This window comes from Plectropomus leopardus, chromosome 1, assembly GCF_026936395.1.
Source record: "Plectropomus leopardus strain MGB_pleo_1.0 chromosome 1, ASM2693639v1, whole genome shotgun sequence".
Taxonomy (NCBI): Eukaryota; Metazoa; Chordata; class Actinopteri; order Perciformes; family Serranidae; genus Plectropomus; species Plectropomus leopardus.
In genome coordinates this window covers 30269627-30294971 of record NC_142176.1, presented here as the reverse complement: position 1 = coordinate 30294971, position 25345 = coordinate 30269627, and the positions used below count along the sequence as shown (strand labels likewise).

Sequence of the window (25345 nt, the reverse complement as noted above, 5' to 3'; positions counted from 1 at the left end):
CTGTGTTGCTTGTGACTTTCTTTGTTCATACACTGACATAAGTGGAGAATATTTAATACACAGTAGCTACACTTTGGTCACTGTTGGGATCACCAGTGCAGTGAATCAGAAAACATGAATCAGGAGGTATCAGCATAATTAAAATGCATCCAATTAATTTTTTCTTCAGTTAAAGCATGAAGAAGATTGAGGCCTTTCCAGGTTTTGCTCCACAGAGACATCCAGTACACCTCAAACTCCAGATAGTTTAGCTTTAAATTGGACAGTGTTGTTACATACACACATACTTCTACCCCACGCAACCATCCAGCTTTTTCTTTTGTTATTTGTTGTTCATGTTCCTTTTGTGTTGTGTGTCGGTCAGATCTGCCGCTCCAGACTTCCATAAGCTGAATGAGGACGGAGAGCTGTGGCTGGTTAATCAGGGCTTAAAGGAAACCATCAGGTGTAATTGTGTTTTAAAGCCACTTTCAATTTTGAGCATGATTCGTTTGCCTTTTCTCAGGAAAGGATGTATGCTGCTGTTTTTCTTTATTCCCCTCTTTTCACTCTCTCTCTCTCTCTCATACACTTTTTATTGACCTTTCAGCATTTCGATGTATTTTGTCCTGTATCAGGACATGTGAGATTGCTTGTGTCCTTTAGGAGACTTATTAGAATTTAAAAGCTGTTTTTAGCACCAAATTCAAAACGCAAAAATGTATGGAGCTGGTAAGTTTGGTGTTGTGCTATAGAGTTATCTTATTATGTAGCTTACTTGAGTATTATCAATATTAATGTAAAAAACATAATTTGTCACACTCTCTACCCACACAGTACTTTTCAGGACTGTGTACTCAGTAAAAGTTATATACAATTACCCAGAGATGTTGCATAATTAATAATAACACAAGGTTTTGGGTTGGTTTCCTTTTGTTTTTAACAAAATGCAGCCGACTTCGTCTTCATTATGTCACTAACCTTGTTTAGTCACATAAGAAATGATACAGCTTTTTGTAATATATTCCTTAATATTCACTCGCTTCAAATAATGTTGGCAATGTATTATGCTGCGTTCACATGAAACCATAGTGGGGGTAGACAGCAAACCGGATATCATTTCGTCATTTCCTCCATGATAGAATTTACAACCAGATGTTCCACAGCTCTTTCACTCGAGGGGATAACACGGCCATCTAGACGAATACTGGACATATATAGAAAAATTGCTTAAATGAATAAATATCCATTTTGTTTGTTTCTTATATATTTTATGCCATTCTTTTTAAACTATACGGCATCACCATCACAACATATTGTTATCATGTTTAGTTTTACCTTCCAGCTGTTCCTTCAGACTTTTTGTTTGTTTGTTTTGCCCATGTTGCTCAGAAGATGTTGTCTGCCGTTTACGCTGGGCCTGATTCAATGTGAACACAGCATAATACTTTTGTGCTGTGACATATACACAGCTCACTTACTAATGTACAAGCAGTTTAAACACAGTGAGAAAAACTTGTTTTTCCTGATTTTTAAAAACAAACCCTAAGAATTGTTCACAAACATTATATGACTTCGATCTGAGCGCTCAGGACCTTCAGTGCTGAACCTGTCAATTCTTTTTCTTTACAGAGAATTTTTTCTTAAAATTTCAAACATTTTTTAGAGAATTCAATTTTATTGCTGTTCTGGTTATATTAGGCCAAAGTCTCACTGATTGTTGGTTAACTTATTGCCACCGACCTTGATAAAACTAACTGACTGAGTGTGAAGTTACCAAACTTGTGTGAAGTGATCCATGAACAGTTTGGGAAGCAGGTCCCACCTCCCTCTTAAGCAAGAAACTGAACCTCTGTCAGCTCTACCTGCTCTGTTGCCCAGCCTGACCTCTGATCACGGAGTCGGCAGAGTTAATACGAGTGTTCAGAGAGGCTGACCTCTGGGCTGCTGTTAATGTCTGCACAGCATGCTGCTGTCCTGCGTCACCACACCGCGGTGAAAACCTGTTCACTCACTGTTTATTCTTCTTTCTTTACACACAGTAATACTGATTTCTTTTCCTTTCCTCCTCCCATTTATGTCCTCTCTCATTATTCCCCATTCTCTCCTCTATCTCACCCCATCTCCCCTCTGTCTTTGTTAACTTCCCCTCGCCTGTCACACACATCCTCATTTTTCCTCATCCCTTCATCTCTTTGGCACACCTCCTCCCTTCTTCTTGTTCTGGTCTTGTCCTCCCCCACCACAGGTTACTGGAGCACCAGCTGCAGACTCAGCGGAGAAGTTACGATAACGAGGTGGAGTCGTTGCGAGGCGAGCTGCAGAATGTCAAGGAGGAGAACAACCGTCAGCAGCAGCTCTTGGCCCAAAACCTCCAGCTGCCTCCAGAGGCCCGCATCGAAGCCAGCCTGCAGCACGAGATCACCCGACTCACCAACGAGAACCTGGTACGCTGCAACACACACACTGATACACACAGGCTGAGGAAGAGTAGAACTTCAGCTTTAACCTGACACACAACAGCAAAACTTATCCCCCATACACGCACACACACACACACACACACACACAGAGGCAGAATCCCATACATACAGGTAAAAATGTTAATATTAAAAGTATGAGGTTAGGAAGTTAAATGTTAATGTAACATGCAAAAAGGTATTAAAGCAGAAATCAGCTGAATGTCTGTGAAAAAGGAGCCAGGAGATATTACAGCATTTTTTTTCTCCAACTGAACATAAATTTCATATTGAAATAGTCAAATATAAACACATTAATGGAGCATGGCATATGTAACTAAAGCTGTTTGGGTTGGTGGTTTCATTCCCACTTGGACCACCCGTACGAAAAACTGAAACACTGTCACACACACTCATTTGTGTGGGTGGTGTCACCTGACAGGAACTCCTGGCTGAAGACCCCACAGCATCCCGAGAGGCTCGAGTCATCATTTTACGACGGATGGTTGTATGTAGAGAGTGTGTGTGCATGCATGAGTGTTTGCATGTTATAGAGCTAACTGAGGTTTTGTGTTTTGAATAAAGCAGCGCTGAGTGTCGCTCTAACTCTCCACAGCGGCGTCTTCTAACACACAGCGGAGCAGCTCTGCACCTTTTTCCTGTTTCTAACAGCCAGCGAGTCTCTTCCTCTGAAAAACAATCAGCACAGCAGCTCTTATCTTGATCTAAAGTCTCCCCTCACTGCCCCTGTTTGTTTGTTTGTTTGTTTGTTTGTTTCCAAGACTTTGGCCAAAGCAAAGCAGAAGTTTTGGAGCGTTCCTTTTTACCTCTGCAGTGTGACAGTGTGAAGCAGAGAAGTCAGATGCTTTCCATTTGACCTCACGAGTCTTTCTTTTCTTTATCTTTTTATCTCTTTATCACTCCAACCCTCGGCCCGTTTCAGGATCTAATGGAGCAACTGGAGAAGCAGGACCGAACCATCCGCAAGCTCAAGAAACAGCTGAAGGTTTACTCCAAGAGGATCGGAGAGATGGGAGGTACAGGAGAAATCATCGGCCAGCGAAGGCTTTACAGTCTGTTCATATATGTATTTGAGTGCAACCGTACTGGATAGTGACTGTCATGTCTTGTGTTTCTCTCAGCGGGTCAAACCGAGGGACAGACGTCTCCAGGACAGATGGTGGACGAGCCGATTCACCCCGTCAACATTCCACGCAGGGAGAAAGATTTCCAGGGCATGCTGGAGTACAAGAAGGAGGATGAGCTCAAACTGGTCAAGAACCTTATCCTTGGTAAGATCCAAAGAGCAGCAGCAGGTGGAAATTCAAATGAAAAAATGATGATTTCAAAATCTATAAACTTTAACTAGGTTATTGAAGGATCTTTTGGGGTCCTTCTATGGTTTCAGTTTGACAAACCACTAAGGCTAGCTTGAAACTGTTCCACCTTTTAAGATAACTTTAAAGCTTAAAGCGACATTATGCAAGAATTGGTGTTTTTGCGATTTGGTGCCCCTCCAGTTTTTTTACAGTGGTACAGCGCTGTCATAAATTCTGACACTCAGTTAGCGACTTTAGTAACTCAAATTCAGCCAGTGCATACTCCAAGCTTTGTATGACAGCAAAAACTTCTATTCGAAAGTTCTTCTCAGTGCATCACTGAACTTGTTCTTCCTCTTGTCTCTCCAGAGCTGAAGCCTCGTGGTGTAGCTGTTAATCTGATCCCAGGTCTTCCAGCTTACATCTTGTTCATGTGTCTGCGACATGCAGACTATGTCAATGATGACCAGAAGGTCCGCACGCTACTCACTTCAACCATCAACAGCATCAAAAAGATCTTAAAGGTTTGTACACTGTGTGTGTGTGTGTGTGTGTGTGTGTGTGTGTGTGTGTGTGTGTGTGTGTGTGTGCGTGCGTGCGTGCGTGTGAGTGGCAGTGGTGCTCATATAAAATGTAAGCTGACTGTAGAAGTAAGTAAAGCCTAAAGGGTAGGATGGTGAGAGTTTGGGGCAATCTGTGCAGAGTTTAGTAGAATTACATGTTGTTAATTAAATGCTGCTTTTCCGTAATTTCTCATAGAGTTACAGTATGATTTTTACCAACTGGTTTACTGACTCCAGTCTTTACTTCCTCTTCCTATCAGAAACGAGGAGACGACTTTGAGACGGTCTCCTTCTGGCTGGCGAACACCTGCCGCTTCTTACACTGTCTGAAACAATACAGCGGAGACGAGGTGAGACTGATATTATGCATACTTACATAGAAACCGTCCCACTTAAATATTTTTACTTGGAAAAAAATCTACCAACCAGTGGAGAAAAAAATAAGAGCTCTAAGTAACTGGAGATTGTTTCTGTATTGTGTGTAAAAAAAAAAAAAATCACCATAGTTTTGATTGTGTCAGCTTTTGTACTTATAGAAAGTAGAAAAGCTGACATTTATGTAAAAAAAAATATAGATTAGAATGGAAGAACATTTTAATCCAGCTGTTGGGGATTGTTTAGACATGTACTTCATGTACATCATTTAAGAAAAATGAGACCAAGACGACAAGAGAAGGCTGCTGAAACAGTTTCAGTGTAACGACTAATTATAAGATCCCATACTCTCTACAAAAAAAAACTCAGTTGGTCTACAGAATCAAACAGAAAGACTGATTAGTTAAGTTCCCCAACTGACTGCAAAACAGGAGAAAAACCTGAAGCAAAAAAAATGGCAGAAAACTCCCACAAGACTTATTTAAGTTACTGGGACTATTTGAACGAAACACTCCTTTTAGAAATTCAGCTAATAGCTATGTAGCTACCAGAGTTATATTACAGCACTACTGAAAAATTGAAAGAGGCTCAGGTGGGTGATCCAGGCAGACCTGCTGTCAGTTTTATAACCGAGTCCTGCTCCCTGCTAATTGGTCCAGGATATATGGCGGGAATGGAAGTGGAAAGAAAGAGGGTGTAGGGGCCGGGTTGGAATTTCTTCAAATAGAGGCCAAAGGAAAATCAGTGGATGCAGAGACAACATTTTTCCTTTCCTTTTCACATGCACATGATCTTTTCATTTTAAAGATTTTTTTAACCCTGTATCTGCCTGTGTCTGTGTGTTTTAGGCCTTCATGAAGCACAACACGACGAGGCAGAATGAACACTCACTGTCCAACTTCGACCTGGCAGAGTACAGACAGGTGATCAGTGACCTGGCCATCCAGATCTACCAGCAGCTCATCAAATGCATGGAGAACATCCTCCAGCCCATGATAGGTGTGTGCATGCACATGTCTGAGTGTGTGTGCTCAAACAAGCTAATGCCATGCAGTACTGATAGTAATGTAAAGATACAAGTACCTACTAATTATATGTGTGTTTCCTTCAGTCTCTGGCATGCTTGAACACGAGACCATCCAAGGCGTGTCAGGGGTGAAGCCCACAGGCCTCCGTAAGCGGACGTCTAGTATCGCTGATGAGGGCACCTACACCCTGGACTCCATCCTGCGACAGCTCAACGCCTTCCACTCCACCATGTGTCAGCACGGCACCGACCCCGAGCTCATCAAGCAGGTGGTGAAGCAGCAGTTCTACATCATCGGAGCAGTCACCCTCAACAACCTGCTGCTGCGCAAGGACATGTGCTCCTGGAGCAAAGGCATGCAGATCAGGTAGGAGACGTCGCGGTACAGAGGGGAGCTCCCGAGTGTGGCTGGTTTGCTCCATGTATTTGTAGTCTGTGTGTATGCTTTGAGCACTTAACTCATGATGTGTGTGTGTGTGTGTGTGTGTGTGTGTGTGTGTGTGCAGGTACAATGTCAGCCAGTTGGAGGAGTGGCTCAGAGACAAAGGTCTGATGACATGTGGAGCCAAGGAGACTCTGGAGCCTCTGATCCAGGCTGCTCAGCTGCTGCAAGTGAAGAAAAAGACTGACGAGGACGCTGAGGCCATCTGCTCCATGTGCCTGGCCCTCACCACTGCTCAGGTAAACCGTCCCGTCATTTATTACACCACATTCAAAGAACCGGACCTCAGTCTGTTTAAAATTTAAAAAAAAAAAAAAAAAAACAGCCACTGGAGGTAAAACGTGTTAAATGCTGGATAACCTTTCTGTGTTTCAGATTGTGAAAGTCCTGAACCTCTACACTCCAGTAAATGAGTTTGAGGAGAGAGTGTCAGTTGCATTCATACGAACCATACAGGTAATTTATCCCAGAAAAACTGTTTTTTCGGACATACTTTTTTTTTTATCAACCTACAGTATAAACATTAAGGAAATGAGTGCACCAAGAAGACCACCTGAAAATTTTCCATTTTTTATCTCATTTTTCAGGCATGAAAAAGTCTGGTATCAAAAAGATCCTTGAAAGTTTTGGGAAAAAAATTGAATTTTGTAGTAGTGTTTAATGAAATTAATTTTTACAGCAATTTTCCATGATGGTTTCTATGATGGTTTCTGGTTTAGTTTCTATTGCTAATGATGCAATATATCACTAATATGTATTGACATGTAGCACTTTTCTTTTTTTTTACTATATACATTAATAATAATACAATAATTATCATTAGGAATAGTTAATAGTAGAAGTTAACTCTACAGTTCTGTCCGTGTAATTGGTCTGTGAATGGTCAAGAAAAGTTCATTGTAGGTCCTTGGAAAGTCATGGAAAAGCCTAGCAATTTCTCCATTAAAATGTGTGGGAATCCTGATTTTGACTGCATATTAATTATGTCCATCTCATTTTCTCCTCTTTTTCCATTCAGACTCGCTTGCGAGACCGCTGTGAGAGTCCACAGTTGTTGATGGACACGAAGATGATTTACCCGGTCACTTTCCCGTTCAACCCTTCCTCGCTTGCCCTGGAAACCATCCAGATCCCTAGTTCGCTCAACCTTTCATTCCTCACTCGCGTCTAAACCGAGGCCCCATGAGACGACTCTAAACCCTGCGGCGTTTTCGATATATTGGCCACAATTGAAATTGCAAGTCACATGACACTCACAGGCCCAAAAAGACTTTTACACAGTCATCACAAGAGAAATTTTTAAAATCAGTGTTACAAACACTCCAAAATTAGGCTTTGTATGAACACAATTTGAGCAATTATCTCACAAAAAGTTTACTGAAAAGTCTCAAAGAGCTTCTGATTCAAAACACAGCTTACAGTCCTCCTAAAATATATGTCTTGAACCTGGACACACGCAGAATTAAACACATAAACCCCACCACATGATGAACTATCAACATGCATCTGTACAATACTTACATCCTCTGAACACAAACATGCACGCCCACACTCAAGTGCACCTTCTCTCTTACAAAACGCACAAATACACACAACAGCTAAACAGTTGCCGCCGCTGGTTTGAATCTGGCTGTTAAGCGCCCTCGTCCATCCACTGCTTGTATAAACGCCTGCCTGTTAGAGAAGCCACAGGACCAGATCAATGCCTCCAGTGCTCGCTCTCCATCGACACCTGGGTCTGTCTTAGTGGTCTTGACTCTGGTTACCCCTCCTCTGTGTTTCAACTAGCTGTTAAGATAGTTCTTCTCGTCATCGTCTCGTTCTCTGGTGAGAATGTATGTACCAATGCACAGGAGCGAGCCCATAAAGGAGATGTCAAGACCTCACAAACAGGAATAACTCGATAAGTGTAGTTTGATGTGTTGGGTCTCTGTGTAATGGGCAAAGTGAGTTCTGAGTCCGAAGCCAGCTGAGTGATGTTGCACTAAAGTTAGCTCTCTCCACCTGGACCAGGCGTCGTTCTGTATCCTGTCATTTTACTCTCTGGACACAGTCAAGCTCAGACAGAACTCATCGTCTGTACTATATTATTTATACATATATAAATATGAATAATATATATCATGTATTTTATTTATTGCATTTATGTCCGTCCCCACCCTCCCTTTTTTAGAGTAGAAGCTTTCTGCAGAAAAATGTGTCCGATATACGAAAGATGGGACCACCAAGAGTAACAGCTTTGTAAGGACAGTTTTAGGCTATTTATGTCAATATCAGGTAAATGATGTAGTATAGCTGAAGGAGTGCCGGCACAGGCGATTAATTGTTAGGTCACATCTTTACTTAGAGATGTCACTTTATCCTGTTTATCCTGCATTTCAGGCAGATGAAGTGTAGCATGGGTTTAACTGAGGACAGATTTAGAAGGTACAAGGTTTAAGCTCTGACCTGCTACAGTCGACACTGTTTACAGCTGTGACCAGAGCGGAGCGTCACAACAGACACTGGCACACACATAACGCGACACTTACTGCTGTATCGTCGGGAGTTTTGCAATCTTGGTTGTTTCCTCTCTCTTCTCTGGTCACAGCTCTAGTCAGAGCTTTGAAACTGTTTTACTATTATCAACGTGGAACTATTTATTTCAGTATTGTTATTTTCTTAAGTATCAAAGGTATGTATATCGTGAAGCCATGTACGAATGAGCAACGTGGGCAGAAAAGGTTTCTCTGAGGTTGGTTTTAGGAGATTTTGTCTCAATTCTGTCCAGCTTTGAAACAATGCTTTGTGCTTTATTCCCACACTAAAGGGCAGTGTCCACCAAAGTGTTTTGTTTTTTTTCTGAGGCCAATGTATATTTTTAATTATTTTCAATGGGAGCACTACATATTTATGTTACTTTACAAAGACCAGCAGTGTGATGAGGCGCTGAGATTCTGCACTGATCACTGCATGTTTGGCTTTATTTTATGCAGAGAGTTGAAAAATGTTAATCTTTGGGTTAAAAGCCTTTTACCCAGCGATCCCAGTGTTTACTACAGAATGAAAGTGAAAATGTGTTTGTGTGTGTGGGGTGGTTCCCCTTTTGAATGCATGTGTGTCCCTTTCTATCACTCTGTGTCCCCCTCTGTAAATTCGGAGGTTTTTGTGGGTCCGTGACACAAGCTCCGCATGAGTACTTTTTTCCTCAGAAGCAGTGTGTGACTCTCAAGGTAGATATTTGATCTGTCCGTCCCATCCATCGACCTGATCCATTCAGATCTCATCAGATCAGGTCGATGGATGGGAGGAGCAGCTGTTGTGGGTGAAGCCAAACTTTATAGACAAATATATATATATATATATATATATATATATATATATACACAGTTGAGTAGGGTCAAATATCATGAAGACCAACAATCACATCTTACATGTTAAAGTGCAGAACAACAACAACAACAACAACAACAATGGAGGAAAGAGACATTAATATACTGCACGCATATTAATATATGTTTCCTCTCATGAACCCACACAGAACCGCAGGTTTGTCCTCCCGCTGCATGCTTCAGCCTTACCTTTATCCTTTTAGCAAATTTACCTTCCGTCAACTTATTTACTTCCGCAGTTATGCCAGATGCAACCAAAGTGTCTCAAATGAAAATACGCTGCAACTCCAAAGCACTCTCAAGCGCTCCTGGCTGAGTGTTTCCCAGTTCTCAGCTAAGAAAAAGATGCTTTGGTGGACACAGGGCCTAACAGCAGCTTTGGGGAGCGATTTCTCTCCTATACGTCCACCCTATGCCTTTCAGTTTAGTGGCCAAGAACGGACAGCACGGGCGTTTATTATCAAAAACAACAGAATATGTGGAACTACTTTTTTTACGTCTCACTTGCACTGCAGGTTAAGTTTAGAGTTACTGACATAAAATATTTTTTTTGTTGTTGTTTTTTGGTGCCCTAATTTGTTTTGGTTCAGATTTCCAGATATATTTGGTACTTCCTTTTAAAGGCTGAGGGTGATTTTGCACCCATTGCTCAGTCAGTATGGCAACAGTGTGGTATGATAACTGCACAGCATGAGCTGCTGCTGCTGCCCTCATCTAACTTGCATGGGCTTGGCTTTACCAGCATTACCAGTTACCAGAAATGAACCAGCATGCTGTTTTTGTCTGTTTGTTTGAGAGGCCTTGGTGAAGCTGAGAGTCAATGGATGACTGTTGTTTCAAAATGTCTGCATTCACATTGTCCTCGCTGCCTCGTGTTTAGCACTTTTGTCCATTTACTTCCTGTTGTGCCATTAGTATTACCAGTTAACCAAATTTGCCTCTTGCCCTCATGTGAACCTCATTTTTTGCCGAATGACCTTACCCTCTCACAAAGATATTTCACTTTCATGGTAAAGGTGCTTTCGTTAATAGGAGATTTTGAATGGTCACCAGAGCTGGATTTTTTTTCTTTTTTTGTGTTTTGCTTAGTTTGAAACCAACCAACCAAGGAAGCATAAATCCAAATGATTTTGCAGTAGAGATGAGTGAGATATCAGTAAACATGATGCCAGAGGCTGTGGTGAAGGTGCAGTATATGCTGAGAAATAAAACTATGTTTTATCTAATTAAATGCCATAAGAAGCAAACCGCTTTTGCTCCGACAGGAACAAGCTACAGACAGAAGCAAATTGTAAGTGGAGTAAAGAGAACATTAGTATGTGAAGTTGTTTTGTGTTGCACTTGTGTTTGAGAATAATTTGATATCCATAAGCTCTCATTGGGACCACGTGTTATTAATCTGCTTTTTGTTCTTTCGTTTGGATTAATAGGTAGGTTATGGTTTGTGTAAAGAGTACATATCTGTGGCGAGAAACACGGTAAATGAAGGAATATAATTAACCATATGAATGTTTCAAATTGTTAATTAAGTGTATCATTATTTAGCTGCACATTGTCAGACAAAGCCTTATCTGAATTATCTGATATCTGAATGACTGAAACACATGATCGACTTTGTGGCATTGTTTTGCTCTTTCAGTGTAGTTTTTTTTTCCACTGTAAAATGAATATAAATTGTTTAATGTGATCATTTTTATTTTGATAAGGTGTCCTTTTGTCCTACAGTTGGTGTCACAGATGGGTTTCATTGTTTAGCCTTCAGTCCAAATGCACTTTTTAGACATTTCTAAGGAAGTCATTAAAAAGATGGATAAGAACTGTAAAAAAAAAAAAAAAAAAAAAGAAGAAGAAGAAAAAAACACCTTTCCTGTTTAACTCCTTTTTACACCTTTTTATGGAGCTGTAGCCCATTAAGCTTCCTCCACCACTTTCCCTGTGTGAGTAGGGCGCTTCACTTTCTTAATCAGTGATTTTTCTGGCTTTTTTTATTACAACTATCAGTTAAGGCCATTCACAGGTAATGGATTGCATTCAGCACGAGCCTTCTCACCCTTGGTCGGTCTCTCTTTGTGGACTGATGGATTGAGAGTGGGAATGCTGGTCTCATTAAAAAAACACACACGCTCTTTCACTGGTTCGTATAGTTGAGCAGAGCTGCAGGGTCTTGTTCCCCTGGGCTTCTCTTGGGCTCTCAAACAGGAGAAAGTGTCATTCCTTCACTCTGCGATTTTACATTAAGGAGAGAGTTGGTTGTATGATACGACGTTGACATTATAAATGACCATTGTTCTTATCAGCACTAGCGTTGATTGTGCCATTTTAAAACGTTCAAAACAGGAGATATATCATCACCCTCAGCTGTTGTGGTACTGGTGTGAACATGCTGAAGCCAGTACCATATGTTTCCCCTCTGACCCACGTGTACATTTGACAAACTGGACTGTTTGTAGTTTCTGGTAGCTGTGCTTAGTGAATGTGTTCACCGTTAAGAAACTAAGAAACTTGGAATAAATTGTCAAATCTGTAAAAGTAAAATAAAAGAATTCAGCACTGTTGGATTGTTTCTGGGAGATTACTTCTGGTTTTTTTTTCTTATTCTTAAAGGGCAAGGGCTATTTTATTTCTATTCAAATAATAATATAAAATAAAATATTGCAATCAAGGGATTCAGTACTTGAGAAAAATGCATTAGATTAAATAAAAAGGGTTGGGTTGTTTTATTAGATATATACATTTAATTTAAATTAAAGGGAAAAAACTGTAAACACATTTTACATTTTTAATCAGTGCATTTGTCTCTGCAGCTCGGCTTACAGTTCCTGCTCATTTCCATCAGAGGGCGCCACTGTCACAGAAAGCAGCACCTGACAGGTAAAACTGAACTTTTAAAGTTTCTAAAACCTATTTTGTTCATTATTAAACATTTTGTTCTCAACTGAACTGAAACAATTGAACAATTATTAACAGCATGACAGACTGCAATGAAGATAAAATGATTAAATAATGTAAAGCCAATGATTAAAACTTAAAAGCTAAGCCTATACCACATAAAAATGCAGCAATGTACAGAAAGGTGATGCCATGCTTGTGTGACATAAAATATCACCTTTAAATTGAGATTAGCAAGGTAATATTTTTAACTGTATATTACAACAAGGAAGCGTATAATGTGCAGTTACGTTAAGTCATGCATTTAAAGTGAAAAATAAATAACATTATAGATTTAAAATATTAAATCTATAATGTGTACTGGATTAGAGTGTAAATGTACCTTGTCCAGGCCTGGCAGGTAATGCTGCAGAGCAGAGTCACAGCTTAAACACTTCACTAAGAAGCTTACTGTTCTCTCTCTGACAATCCTCTTCACTGGAAAAACTCAACTTAGTTCTCTGGGGGCAAGTAGCTGCTGTACCGAGAGGCAAAAACATTCTCTTGTCAGGTAAGGCTTTATTTTTGAGATGGCAGCTGTTTGTGGAAATAATGTTTTTACACACTGATGTTGGTGATTTTGTGTATACATGTGGGTTGAAAGTATGAAATCTGTTGTGCAGATGTGACTAGAGATTGTAGTGTTTATAACTTTTGATGAATCAGCCTGGATGGAGTTTGAAAGTGGCAAATCTTTTCAGTTTCTGCTGAGGTATGCTCTTCACATTTTGCACAAAAAATATGACTATTTCTAACAGTAGTGGCGAGTTTACTTACGATCAGTTGAGTTGGGCATTAATGATTGAGAGGTACTTATATATATAAAATGAACTTCCATCTCTTCACAAGGCTGCAGTTCCTGGTTAATAGCATGTTTGCCAACATTTTTGCAAAATCTAAATGAACAAAATGAAGGAAACTACATATATCGTTATGCTTAAATGTGTTTAATGAGATATACAGTATTAATATGTTTATGGTGGGAAGAAATGTAATTAGAGAACATGTCACAGTATAGTACATCTACAGTAGTTATGACATGAGGATTTTTGATGTGAAAAGTCATATTTCATTTGTATTTGATTTTGCTCTGTATTTTATTCTGAGTGTACTGAATATATGTGCAGTTCCCAGAATAGCTGCTGCTATTCTCTGGAGCTCGAAGAAGGATAAGCCTGGAGTAGATTACCAACTACTTATCTTCTAGCCCAGACACACACATACACACACCCACACACACACACACTCACTCAACAGGCCGTGGTCACAGCCCAGTACAAAAATCAAAAGAGCTCCAAAATATCTTCAACCTGTAGTCTAAGCCGATTGAAAGACTCTTTATGTTTGTGTCTGTATTCTCCACAGGGCGTGTTGGTGATCATCCTCAGCCATGTGTGACCAGACGTTTGTGGCGGCCACTTTTGGCCCCTGCGACAGCTGTGGGAAAGCCAGTCCTCTTATGAACATCTACATTAAGTCCGAGGCCATCAACTACTGCTCCTTCTGTGTGGAAGTGGTACGTTTTCAGCTTCTGATCACTAAAGAGCCATGAAATCATTTCATTGCAAATTGCAGCACTGAGTGCAGCAGCTGAAACTTAAAAAAAAAAAAAAAATTCATTTGAGTGAATGTAGTGTAGATGTAACAAATTAATTATCAATTAAAAATTGGAAAAGAAAGACGTGAATCCCTTTTAGACTCATTAAAGTATTAGTACTAACAATTTATTAGTATTTATTCTCTGTCTGAGACACTCTGTTTAAGCACATTTCTCTGTCAGCCTCCCTCCTGAAAAAGCCCAGTCTTAACGGTCAGTGTTTTTGGGTCTCCCATAACTGTTCTCTCAGTGTCAAGGGAATGACCATAATAGCACTGCAGAAGCACTTTCTGTCTTTATAGTCTGTTTCACTGGAATTTCATCGCTTGGCAACAGCTGGTGTCCCTGTTTATTTCCTGTCAGAGCCTTTTAGTACATTACTTCCTGTCAACTGATGTCATTACACTGCAAAACATTCCAACAGGAAATATAAAGGGTACCATTTTGACTGTTTATATTTCAAGTTTTAAAGATATCTGTATAGACCGAAACACAGTGATGTCATGCTAATAACAATACACTTCTGGGTAGGAAATTGTCTGTTTTGAATTGTGGAGATATGTAAATTCGGCAAACTTCATTATTTCTGTCATAACTTTAGCATACTCTATATTTAGTTAAACACAGTGGTCTGACCTATCTGACATTTCTGCTGTGCTTATTTTATGAACTGCGTTACTTTAATAACATATTTGATAAACCAAAATCTACCAGCACAGAAGCTGAGCAATGTACTGCTGTGGACGGGACCACAGCAAAACATATTTTAGCCACCTAATAAAACCAATATCAGTTGAAGTGTACACTGTATTTGAGTATTTGCTCTGCTGTACTGTAAATAATAGCTGATGGAGGCAGCGGTAGGTTGTACTATAGGCTAAATCACAGATACTGAGTAAAAATGTGTAATCAAATTGCAGTCACTGATTAACATGTCAGTGATTACAAAGAGGTTCCAAGGATCCAAATATACTATTTTTTGTATAACATTTACTGTATATGTAGGGTAACCCTCATTCTGTTCCTTTGCATGCTGTGAAATGCTTTTTCGTTTGTTTGTTTGTATCTTTCAGCTTGATCGCCCAGTTTAAAAATATTAGTTTGAAAGTTAGAGATTTAGTTTGAGAGTTATCAATTACATTACTTCGATAATTACATTTACATTTAGGCCTACCTTTTTTTTTTTTTTAACGGGGTAACTTGTAATCTGTAGCCTAACCTAAAGGCTACACTACATTTCAAACGCATCTTTCCCAACACTGCTTACACTGCGTACGCGCGTGTGTGTATGTGTTTTTATTGTCGACAAAGTTGAACTTTCTTAATAACTGGACTATGGGGATATATAGAAGACTATGAAGCTGCAGCAGCGCGTCTAAACGCCCGTCGTGAAGTGTACTTGAATGAGGAGGATGGATGTGAAGTGTACTTGAATGAGGAGGATGGATGGAGGAGGGGGCTGAAACGGAGCACGAGCTGTGACTCGCGCGGCGCAGCATCACTGTCGAGCTCGAGCGCGGTCTCAACTATCGTCCCATTCCCCAAATTTCACCGTTTTTTCCTCGCGTTTCTCTTTCCTTCCCGCTCTCTCCTGACTGTTTTTGTTGTTGTTTCAAAGATGGCTTGTCAGGGGCTGCAGGGCGGAGAGTCTGTGGCGACACTTCAGAGGGAGAGCGACAGTCTGAAGAAGAAGCTGGAGGAGGAGCGGAAGAAGCTCAGCGACATAGAGTGTAAGTGTCCCGCACCAAAACAACAACAACAACTCTGACACCTGCAGAAACACTAACAACTTGGCAGCTGGCAGCTCGTTGACTCGTCTTTTGCGCACGTAGCCCTAAAGTTTTGTTTATAACGGGCACTACACCACAGCTGACTGTCGGAGAGATGCTCAGCTGTGGAGGTTTTCACCAAGTAATCTTCTGTAGAGTTATTGCGCTTTTTGTGCCATTCTGTGCTGACATTGTGCATATCCTTTGTCAGCCTGGTGGGATGTTTAATTAATAACATTTACTTAAGTGCATTATTTCAGTACAATTTTGAGGCGGCCTACTTACTTTAGCTTAAATATTTCCGCTTCTTCATAGCTCAACTAGCTATACATTTCAGAGTTAAATATTGTACTCTCTGCTCCACTCTATTTATCTGACATTTACAGTCACTAACTTTTCGGAATAACAGTTTACATACAACGCCTATAAGATAAGATGGATAAGAGATGAACTTCATTTGTCCTGAGGTAAAGTGCTGTGCAGCAGTTGCAATACGAAGTTAGAGGAGAGCTTATGCTACAACGCATACAATAAACAAGGACTAACAAAGCTGAAAAGCAATGTATGTTAAATATAAAATACAATATATAGCAAATTTAAAACTAAATTGAAAGTCAACAATATAAAAAAATATGAATTTTTAAAGACTGACCCTTTGAAACCTGAGCAAATTTGCTAGATTTCTTTGAAAAACATGGGATACAGTAAGACATTTGTAAAAAGTTCCAGAAAATTACCTAAAATTTGGCAACCCCGAATAAATAAATAAATAAATAAAGATACTTTATTTTTTTCCTTTTAAAAAACAACTTTCTTAATCTATTAATTTCTTGCAATTTGCAGGAGATTTCCTGCCAAGTTGCTCATTGTTTTTTTCATCATGTTTTCAAAAGAAATCATCACAATTTGCTTTTTTATACTTGTAAAAGGCAAGTGAATGCTGCTTGAATGCTGCTTCCATGATTAAGAATCTCTAATAGTAATCCAATAGCATGTATAATCGCTACAGCACATATTCTGTGGTATTTGCATTTTCTGGATTTATTAACATTTTGAATAAAGCACTTTATTTCTGCTTACTTAAATAAATGATCTGAGATGTTCTTCCACCACTGCTAACAGTCAAATGTTCTCACAAACCTTACAAAACCAACTGAAATATCTCTCTCTCTCTCTCTCTCTGTGTGTGTGTGTGTGTGTGTGTGTGTTGGTACCTCAGTGAACCAGGTTGCTGAGAAGATCGAGGCTGTGGGCGCTCTCTCCATAAAGACCAGACGTGTGCTGAAGGGTCATGGGAACAAAGTGCTGTGTATGGATTGGTGTAAAGACAAACGTCGTCTTGTCAGCTCTTCACAGGTACAACTGCACTCATGGACACATGTGTCTTTATAACAAGAAATATATAGAACAGTATTATGTACCACAGGACAATGTTCATTTTATAATGTTTGGCCCTTTATTATTGTGTATGTAATACTGATTTTTTTTTATGTAATCTAGGATGGCAAAGTTATTGTCTGGGATGCATTCACACTTAATAAGGTGAGTAGAGAGGCATGTGTGGTGCTTTTGTATAAATATAAAAAGATGCTGAATTTGTATGAGTAAGAAATTACCATAAATTAAGGAGGCTGCTGCCTTACTCCTCTGAGAGGGGACACAGCATAATCACATGGAAATATGCGTTTAAAGATTATCTATCCATCTGTCCCCTGTTATGACACTGTGTGTGTGTATGTGTGTGTGTGAGAGAGAGTGCACTTAAATTGCAGCCAGGATTCAGCCTGGTTTGACCATTATGCCTCTTGATGGAGCAGACAGAACCACAGCAAACATAATCCCTATTAATACAGGTTTAGTGCAGCTGTGTGTGTGTGTGTGTGTGTAAGAGAGAGAGAGAGAGAGAGAGAGAGTACATGCATAAAAATGGTTGATTTATGCTTATTAAACAAATTACCACAAACATTCTTTTTAACATTTTTCTCCCTTATTTATGCATTTGTGTGTGTGCGTGCTTCAGGAACATGGGGTATCCCTGCCGTGTACATGGGTTATGGCGTGTGCATATGCTCCCTCAGGTTGTGCTGTGGCATGTGGGTGAGTACAGAAAATTTCTCCTTTTATTGCCTTGACTTAATAAACTGCTACTCTTTCCAGTATTCTATGAAAAATAGAATACTGTGAAATAATATATCTGTTATTGTTTCATAACAAAGTTTGTATTACTATTATGAAAGAAAAATGATAGGCTACATGTTCTGGAGATATAATTTTACTGTGCTCAAGTGTAACTTTGTATGATATCAGTTATTTAAATGAGCCTGGTTGCTTTTTTCCAAAAACTTAATACTCAAGTAATGAAATAGTGTAAAATAGAACCTCATTTTGTATACAATGGCTACTTTAGGTGACTGCCACCATCATTGCTAGTGCCACTAAAATAGATCCTACAGGGAAAATGTTTACTAAATGTGACACATAATGGAAGACACGTTCATTCCCTTTACTCATTCATCCTTTCTCCGTCAGCCCAGACCAGTTATATTATATTCATACTCTAATACCTGCAAAATAATAGTATTCTATTTCATCTTAAATTGTGAGTGACCTGTCACTCAAACTCTCATGCTTTATCTCCTTTAAAAGTGGACTGGATAACAAGTGCTCAGTGATCCCGCTGTCTTTGGACAAAAGCGAGAACTTGGCTGCAAAGAAGAAGTCCGTTGCCATGCACACCAACTATGTATCAGGATGCACCTTCACTATGTCTGACATGCAGGTGAGCGCCAGTTTAATGTCTTGTAAGAAACTGTAAATGAGATTTGTATAGTTGAAACTTTTTTAATCTATTACCAATGACTAAATGCATTCATTTTTACTGAATTGAAAAAAAACATGGATTCTGAATACATTCTTAAACGTTTATTTTGTTTGTATTTGTAAGATTTGTAGATGATAGAATTAACATTGACTGTATACAACACAGGAGTATAAACCCTGTTGTACTGTTCTGGTAACATGAATTAACAAGAGTGGCCCAGGATTGTGAAACGATGGACTCATCTGGGATTTGAATTTGCGACCTCTTGCACCCAAAACAAGAATTATGAGTCAATATCAATTAGACATTTTTGGTTGGCTGTGCCTTTGACTCCCAAACAGGACAGAGGAAAGGAAGGGGACAGTCTAAAAAGGGAGAACATGAAGAAAACTGCCTGACACTGGCAGGCTTTAATAATTTACTCCACTCTGTCCCTCAGCAAGGCAGAGGAGCACGGTGACAGAGGACAGGAGATGGATGACAGGGCCAAGGAGGGAGCAGAAGAGACTCGGGGTGGGGGCATGATGGTTCTTTATCCTGGGTGTATTAATAGACACTGAGTGGCCTTTATCTAGGAAAGAGTGGAGCACAGTGACCTGAGAGTAGAACATTTAACACATACACGCATGGACTTTCTCTCTCATACTGCGTCTCACACACAAAGACACATGCACACTGTAGCGCTCACAGCCATTATACCGTACCATTAAAAAAGAGCTCGGAGCACAAAGCCATGGACTACACTGAGGGCTCAGAAAGTGTGTTGACTATTCATGTGTTTGAATGACTGGTTCCACATTTTCAAGCAGCCTTTAAAGACTGCTGACAGGAGTGTTAGGAGGACATACTATTCTGTGATGTTGTATCTCTGTATGTGTGTGTCCAACTGAGAGCAACATTGATGTGTGAAGGCTTTCAGCTGGTGAGTTTTGACATTTAAGATCTGCTTTTGCACTGACTGAGTCACAATGCTTTCTCTTTAAAGACATTTACATGTGGGCTGACTGGGTTATTTAACTCACTGCAAGTATTTAATACATAGTAACATGCAGGTGGTGGTAGACAGACTGATGCAAAGGCTCCCTGTCTGATCAGTCAGTGTCCCATCATAGTCCCATCTGTGTGTGTCAGTAATTGTGGCTTACTGATAATTGCATTCATGTTGAAACTGGAGCTACCCCTCGGTGCAGGCAGGATGTGGTGCGTTTTTGTGCCTGAGGTCATCCAGCAGGAGCTCTCTAATCCACCAGCCAGCAGGGATCTCTGATGTCTGCATGTGTCTCTAAGTGCCCGTAATCTGTTTTCATCAGAGGAATCGCTGACATTTTGGTATTTTGTGTGCTTGTTTGTATGCAAATACATGATGCACAGTGAGGGTTTTCTGTCAGTGAGGAGTGAGGGATTGACCTTTGGCTTTTGTTGTGTGTGTGTGTGTGTGTGTGTGTGTGTGTGTGTGTGTGTGTGTGTGTGTGTGTGTGTGTGTGTGTGTGTGTGTGTGTGTCTGCCCCGTGAAAGCATAGCGTACTGTTGAGTACAACAGCATCATAGTTAAATGACAGAGAAGAGATCTGCAGCATTTCACTACCTGTTTATACTGTTAACACAGACTTTAGAAAGAGGATGTTGATGGCACTGTTCTGCATCCTTTCAGCCACCAGTGAGGTCAACATGATCACATGTCCAATACTAAACTCTTTTTCCTTCAAATATTATTCCACAAAGTCTATGATTTCCTTTTTTTCTGTTTCACTTCTCAGTTTAAAGTGTAACAATGAGAAATAAATGCAAAGCCTGTAGCTGAAGTCATATAAAGTAGAGAACAAATAACCAACATTTAAGCACAAACAGTACATTTCTTTACAATTTCTATTTAGCAATTTGAAACCATTTTTTATTATCAGCTTCCTATTTAAATCCAGCGTAGTTTTACCCGAATCACCGTGGACTTTCCAAAAGAATTCAAGGTTAATTCATCTTAACCCATCAAAATTCCTCCGCGATGCCATTTCCTCCAGACTATTGTTCTCTGGCTGCCAGTGTTTACACAGTTTTTAAGCCACTTGTTGGTATCTACAGTTCCCTCAAGAAGTCCTTGATAAGATAAAGTTTCCAAAAATGTTACAAAACATGAACATATATCTCTTGACCTTGCTCCAAATCATGTTTTCATATAGTTGATTGTTTTGTGGTTTTTGAACATGTGTGTTGTGCCTGTGCTCATGTGTGCATGTATCTGGGTGCTTTTGCGTATGTGTATGTCATGTGTGTGTCTGTTAGATCCTGACCTCCAGCGGAGATGGGACATGTGCCTTGTGGGATGTGGAGAGTGGGCAGTTGCTGCAGAGTTTCCATGGTCACACAGCTGATGTCTTGTCTCTGGACCTCGCCCCATCTGAGACTGGAAACACTTTTGTCTCTGGGGTAAGAGAAAGATGTAGTGTAAACCTTGTAATTACTCATGGTACCTTTGGATTTAGAGTTTTCATGAAACACTGACATTTTGAAGAAACTGGATTTTTACAGGACAGTAACCACAGTTTCCTTCTCTAATTTGTGTGTGTGCATGTGTGTTCCTGTATGTGTGTTATCAGGGCTGTGATAAGAAGGCTATTGTGTGGGACATGCGCTCTGGACAGAACATTCAGGCCTTTGAGAGCCACGATTCTGACATCAACTGTGTAAAGTGAGTCCAGCTTTTTCTCACAGTACCTCTCTTATTAGGAAGATGGATATGAAATGACTTTGCCACACTAACTTTATAGGTTGAATACTAAAAAAACATGGAATCTGCATTTAATCTTGTCTAAAATAACCTTTAAATCTAGATTTCCAGTTGTCTGTTTTTTTTTTGTTTTTTTTTTAATTATGAAAGTTTGGAACCAACAAAAAAGTTACTTACCCAAATGCAAAAATAAAGAGAACATAATTCAATATCAGACACTTTTTTTTTTTTTTTTTTTTTTTACACAGAGGAGATTAGTTCATCTTCTGTCCAAGAGTAAGACCAAGTTTCAGCCTTGTGACACAGTTAAAGCAGCAGAATTACTCGCTTATTTTACATGATTTATCATTTGTGCTGCACTTCTCATTCTGACCTCGGTCATGTGTGTTCAGGTACTACCCCAGTGGAGATGCATTTGCTTCTGCTTCAGACGATGCCACAGTGAGTCATATGACCTGCTTATCAGTTTGTTGTGATGTGCCTGCTGGTCATGTCAATACGTGTCCCTGTGCAAGATAGTCAAATTGACGTCCGCGGTGCATGTGTAGACTGAATTGATTTATTGGATTCAATCTAAATCACTTTGATGATGGGATGAACTCACTGATATCTGTGAACAAGACATTATTCAGACTGCAGTATGACAGAAATACCAGAAAAAAACCCATATAAATATGAGCAACGTGTACTGTCGGGATAAAACACTTGCACCAACTTTATTACTATGATATACTGTTAAACCAGTGACTCCGATTATTGTTGTCAAATTACCGTTGTGTCTCCTGGTGTCCCTCAGTGCCGTTTCTATGATCTGCGAGCTGACCGTGAGGTAGCTGTCTACCAGAAGGACAGCATCATATTTGGTGCTTCCACTTGTGACTTCTCTCTGAGCGGTAAGGAATTTGTAAAGTAGTCAACCATTGATAGAGTGTGAAATGATATCATCAGCATCTACTAGTAAAGTTGATAACCTCGTGTGCAGTCATTGGCAGGTGATCCAGTAATTTGAAACAAATAAAAGTATTTCTAATGATTCAATGAAAAATGTGCTCTCTATCTCACAATTTCAACCAATTCTTTCCCTGCCTCTTCTTCCTCTTCTTCCGAATTCCCCACTTCCTCCTGTACTTTCTCTCTTTCGCCCCCGCATGCCCTCAGGTCGCCTGCTTTTCACTGGTTATAATGATTACACCATCAATGTATGGGACGTATTGAAGGGAACTCGTATCTCTGCCCTGTTTGGCCATGAGAACCGCATCAGCAGAGTGAGATTGTCACCTGACGGCACAGCACTCTGCTCGGCCTCCTGGGACAACACCCTACGGGTGAGGCGGAGTTTCCCTGTACAACATGACTTAACCATTTCGCAACTTTCACTTTTTCTTTTAACTTATTTTCACGCATGAAATCACATCAAAGCAGCTGTGTTAGATTATTTTGAAGGACTGAGGAATTCTTTTAATATTAACATATGAATTATGGCCTAATCTCTTTTTTTGTGAAAAGGGTTTAGGATAATCACTCCAGTCCAGTATATATGTTTGGATCATATTGATCGGGTAATTGTTAACAAGTTAGGTTCTGCTTCTCATCTGTTACTGTTAGGGGAGTTGAAAACGTGTCAACTCAAGTGTAAACTGACAAAAACGTGGCCAGCCATGCCCTAATTTCTGACATAACTGTATTATGTTTTTCTTATATTTCCTGATTCAGACAATCAGTGTTGTATATAAAAATGCTTGTTTTGCGGTTTAATGATTCTTCACACTTCTCTCATACAGATTTGGTCCTAGAGTTGATATCACAGTTGTGATCCAGTGACGACAGCACCAGCATTACGAAACCAACACTACTGCCGGAGTGTGTTCATGCAAACCTTCACGTGACAAACACACAGATGCACAAAAACCGACATTATCTCCTCTGAGTCAGAATATATCATTGTATCATAACCATAGAGTGGGTATCACTGAAGAGACAGTCAAGTTTAAATTCCTAATCTTTGTTATTGGTAGCTTGATGACTGACTATCATTACGTAATTGTTATTGCTAACTTAGTGGGAAATATTTGTGAGAGTAAAGAGCCACATGTATTCACTCTGCCATGTCGACCTACAGCCTATTTCAATGATAGCCTTGTAAATGATGTACATTGTTATCTTTCCTATGAGAAACAAAGCTGTCCAGAATCATGCTATTCACACAGTAATTATTGTTTTTACTGTGGCACAATGCCATAGATATTGTCATAATTATCCAAAGGAAGACCATTTTAATGTAGCCACAGATTTTTATCATTTCAGTACCTCAGCAGCTTAGATGAATTTGTTGTTAGGAAAAAAAATAAAAAAGATTCAAAGTATTTTTTTTTCTTTGTGTGTTTGTTGTATCATTGTTTTCTCTTCTGCCTTCAATTCACTCATTTCTGACAACCTTAGTAGAAGACTATATGCAGGTGGAGCCAAATCAGATAAAGCTAACCCAACATGTCTCTGCATAAACAAAATACAAATCAATGTTTGGTACATCTGCTGGTTTTAACTGATTGTGCCACACAGGCTGCATGCAACTGCAACCTCCTGGCACTGAGGTTGACCTAGATTCAATCTCAATGGCTGAAATTTGCATTTCTTCTATTCAGTGGAGTTAAGACATGTAAATATCCTGTGACCTGATGATTCTGTCATTATGATCAACGGTTACTGCCTTTCACAGACCATTCTGTGTGTGTTTTAAAGACGTTATTCTCAAAAAGACATCCCTCCCCCCCAGAAGCAATTATTCTGATCTAAAAAGAAAAGAAAAGAAAACGATGGGCTTAAGGGTAACTGTAGAGTAGGCCTACCCTACTGAATACGGCATCTTTGGATATGCTGCATACCACTAGGGGGCGTTGCACTGCATCACAATTGTAAAAGCAATATCTGGCTGTATTTCCTACAAAAAGTCCTGAAAACATCCAGGGAGAAGAGCGCATCTCATTGCATGATTACAAAAATCAATTTAATTTGTTTGTTAGATTTGGTAGTTTTATACCATTTGCTGAAAATCCCATCCACATTACAGCAATAGTTTTCTCTTAGATAATTTTGTATATACATGCATTTAGATACTTGCATATTTTTATATACATATTTGTGTGTGTTTATATACCATCCCAGGCATCCAGCTGTGAATGATATGAAAATCTATTAGCAGACTCTCCAAACTTACTTGAGTTAAAATCTATGCAGCGAACATAGTCTGCATTAACTTTTATTTCTAATACTTAAAAAATTACAGGTGTCCACTTGTGGAAGGCCTACAGTTATGTCAGTATAGCAGCACTTGATGTAACTTTATGCCCATAAACAGGCAGAATCTACTGTATGTTTGTGGTTTCATGACTGTCCAGTTGTTGAAGTGCGTGGTAAACATTATTGATTAGATGGTCTCTCCAACTTACACGTCTTTATTTTTTAAAACCGTGGTCAAAGGTCGTTATTGTGTATTTACATCATCACTTTACAAATTACAAAACTGAGTGTGGAGAAGGAACATGAGCAGTTTTTTTTTAATATCCTTATGTTATGAAAGCTATTAAAACCAAAATTGATCTGCCAATGACTGCACACGAGGGTATGAATCTCTACTATAAGAGCTGCGACATCCTTTCACTGTGAAAAAAAGAGTGCTCCTCTGAAATTTCAGTTTTAAACAATCAAAACTATGTTTCCCAGAACCCTTGGGGATTTTTAGTGTACAGTTTTCTTTTTCTGTCATCTTGCTCTATCTATTTTTTTTATATATTTCAATGGTAACCTGGATTAAAGATTTTCTCGAATTCAAACAGGGAAAGACCCAGTGGGAAGCACCAAGGTAAAGAGACATGATGGTGAAAGACAGGAAGAGAAAATGCACTGTTGGATGAGAGAACAGAGGGGAATCACCATGCAGAGGAAGTACCCAAAAATATCACCAGATGCAAAAACT

At 39.6% G+C, this 25345-nt stretch overlaps 2 protein-coding genes across 6 annotated transcripts in view; both read left to right on the top strand.

Moving 5' to 3' along the window:
- The window catches only part of myo5aa (myosin VAa), a 65455-nt gene extending 53367 nt beyond the window's left edge, over window positions 1–12088 (top strand). For 2 of the 5 annotated variants that reach the window (XM_088079841.1, XM_088079835.1), the window contains exons 31-42: window positions 365–445; window positions 2228–2426; window positions 2881–2946; window positions 3382–3475; window positions 3581–3730; window positions 4127–4281; window positions 4581–4670; window positions 5544–5694; window positions 5807–6089; window positions 6229–6403; window positions 6540–6620; window positions 7183–12088. In XM_088079841.1, coding sequence (XP_087935967.1) covers window positions 365–445; window positions 2228–2426; window positions 2881–2946; window positions 3382–3475; window positions 3581–3730; window positions 4127–4281; window positions 4581–4670; window positions 5544–5694; window positions 5807–6089; window positions 6229–6403; window positions 6540–6620; window positions 7183–7335 — 1678 coding nt within the window. In that variant the 3' untranslated portion in view covers window positions 7336–12088. The remainder of the gene's footprint in view (window positions 1–364; window positions 446–2227; window positions 2427–2880; window positions 2947–3381; window positions 3476–3580; window positions 3731–4126; window positions 4282–4580; window positions 4671–5543; window positions 5695–5806; window positions 6090–6228; window positions 6404–6539; window positions 6621–7182) is intronic. The other 3 variants (XM_088079849.1, XM_088079846.1, XM_088079855.1) reach the window with 3 other exon arrangements.
- A 785-nt stretch (window positions 12089–12873) lies between these two features.
- On the top strand, window positions 12874–23735 carry gnb5b (guanine nucleotide binding protein (G protein), beta 5b). Its single transcript, XM_042486907.2, has 13 exons — window positions 12874–12974; window positions 13829–13979; window positions 15679–15790; window positions 17049–17185; window positions 17330–17371; window positions 17850–17926; window positions 18476–18608; window positions 20928–21071; window positions 21242–21333; window positions 21765–21813; window positions 22169–22265; window positions 22531–22697; window positions 23154–23735. The coding sequence occupies exons 2-13, from the start codon at window positions 13854–13856 to the stop codon at window positions 23163–23165; spliced, it is 1188 nt and encodes a 395-aa protein (XP_042342841.2). The 5' UTR covers window positions 12874–12974; window positions 13829–13853; the 3' UTR covers window positions 23166–23735.
- The last annotated feature ends 1610 nt before the right edge of the window (window positions 23736–25345 follow it).

Bases quoted from the DNA above. Each gene is read 5' to 3' on its own strand.
- gnb5b (XM_042486907.2), top strand. From the start codon at position 13,854: ATGTGTGACCAGACGTTTGTGGCGGCCACTTTTGGCCCCTGCGACAGC. The intron at 15,791-17,048 runs GTAAGTGTCCCG...TTGGTACCTCAG, and splicing joins GAAGCTCAGCGACATAGAGT to TGAACCAGGTTGCTGAGAAG. The intron at 21,814-22,168 runs GTGAGTCATATG...GGTGTCCCTCAG, and splicing joins CTGCTTCAGACGATGCCACA to TGCCGTTTCTATGATCTGCG.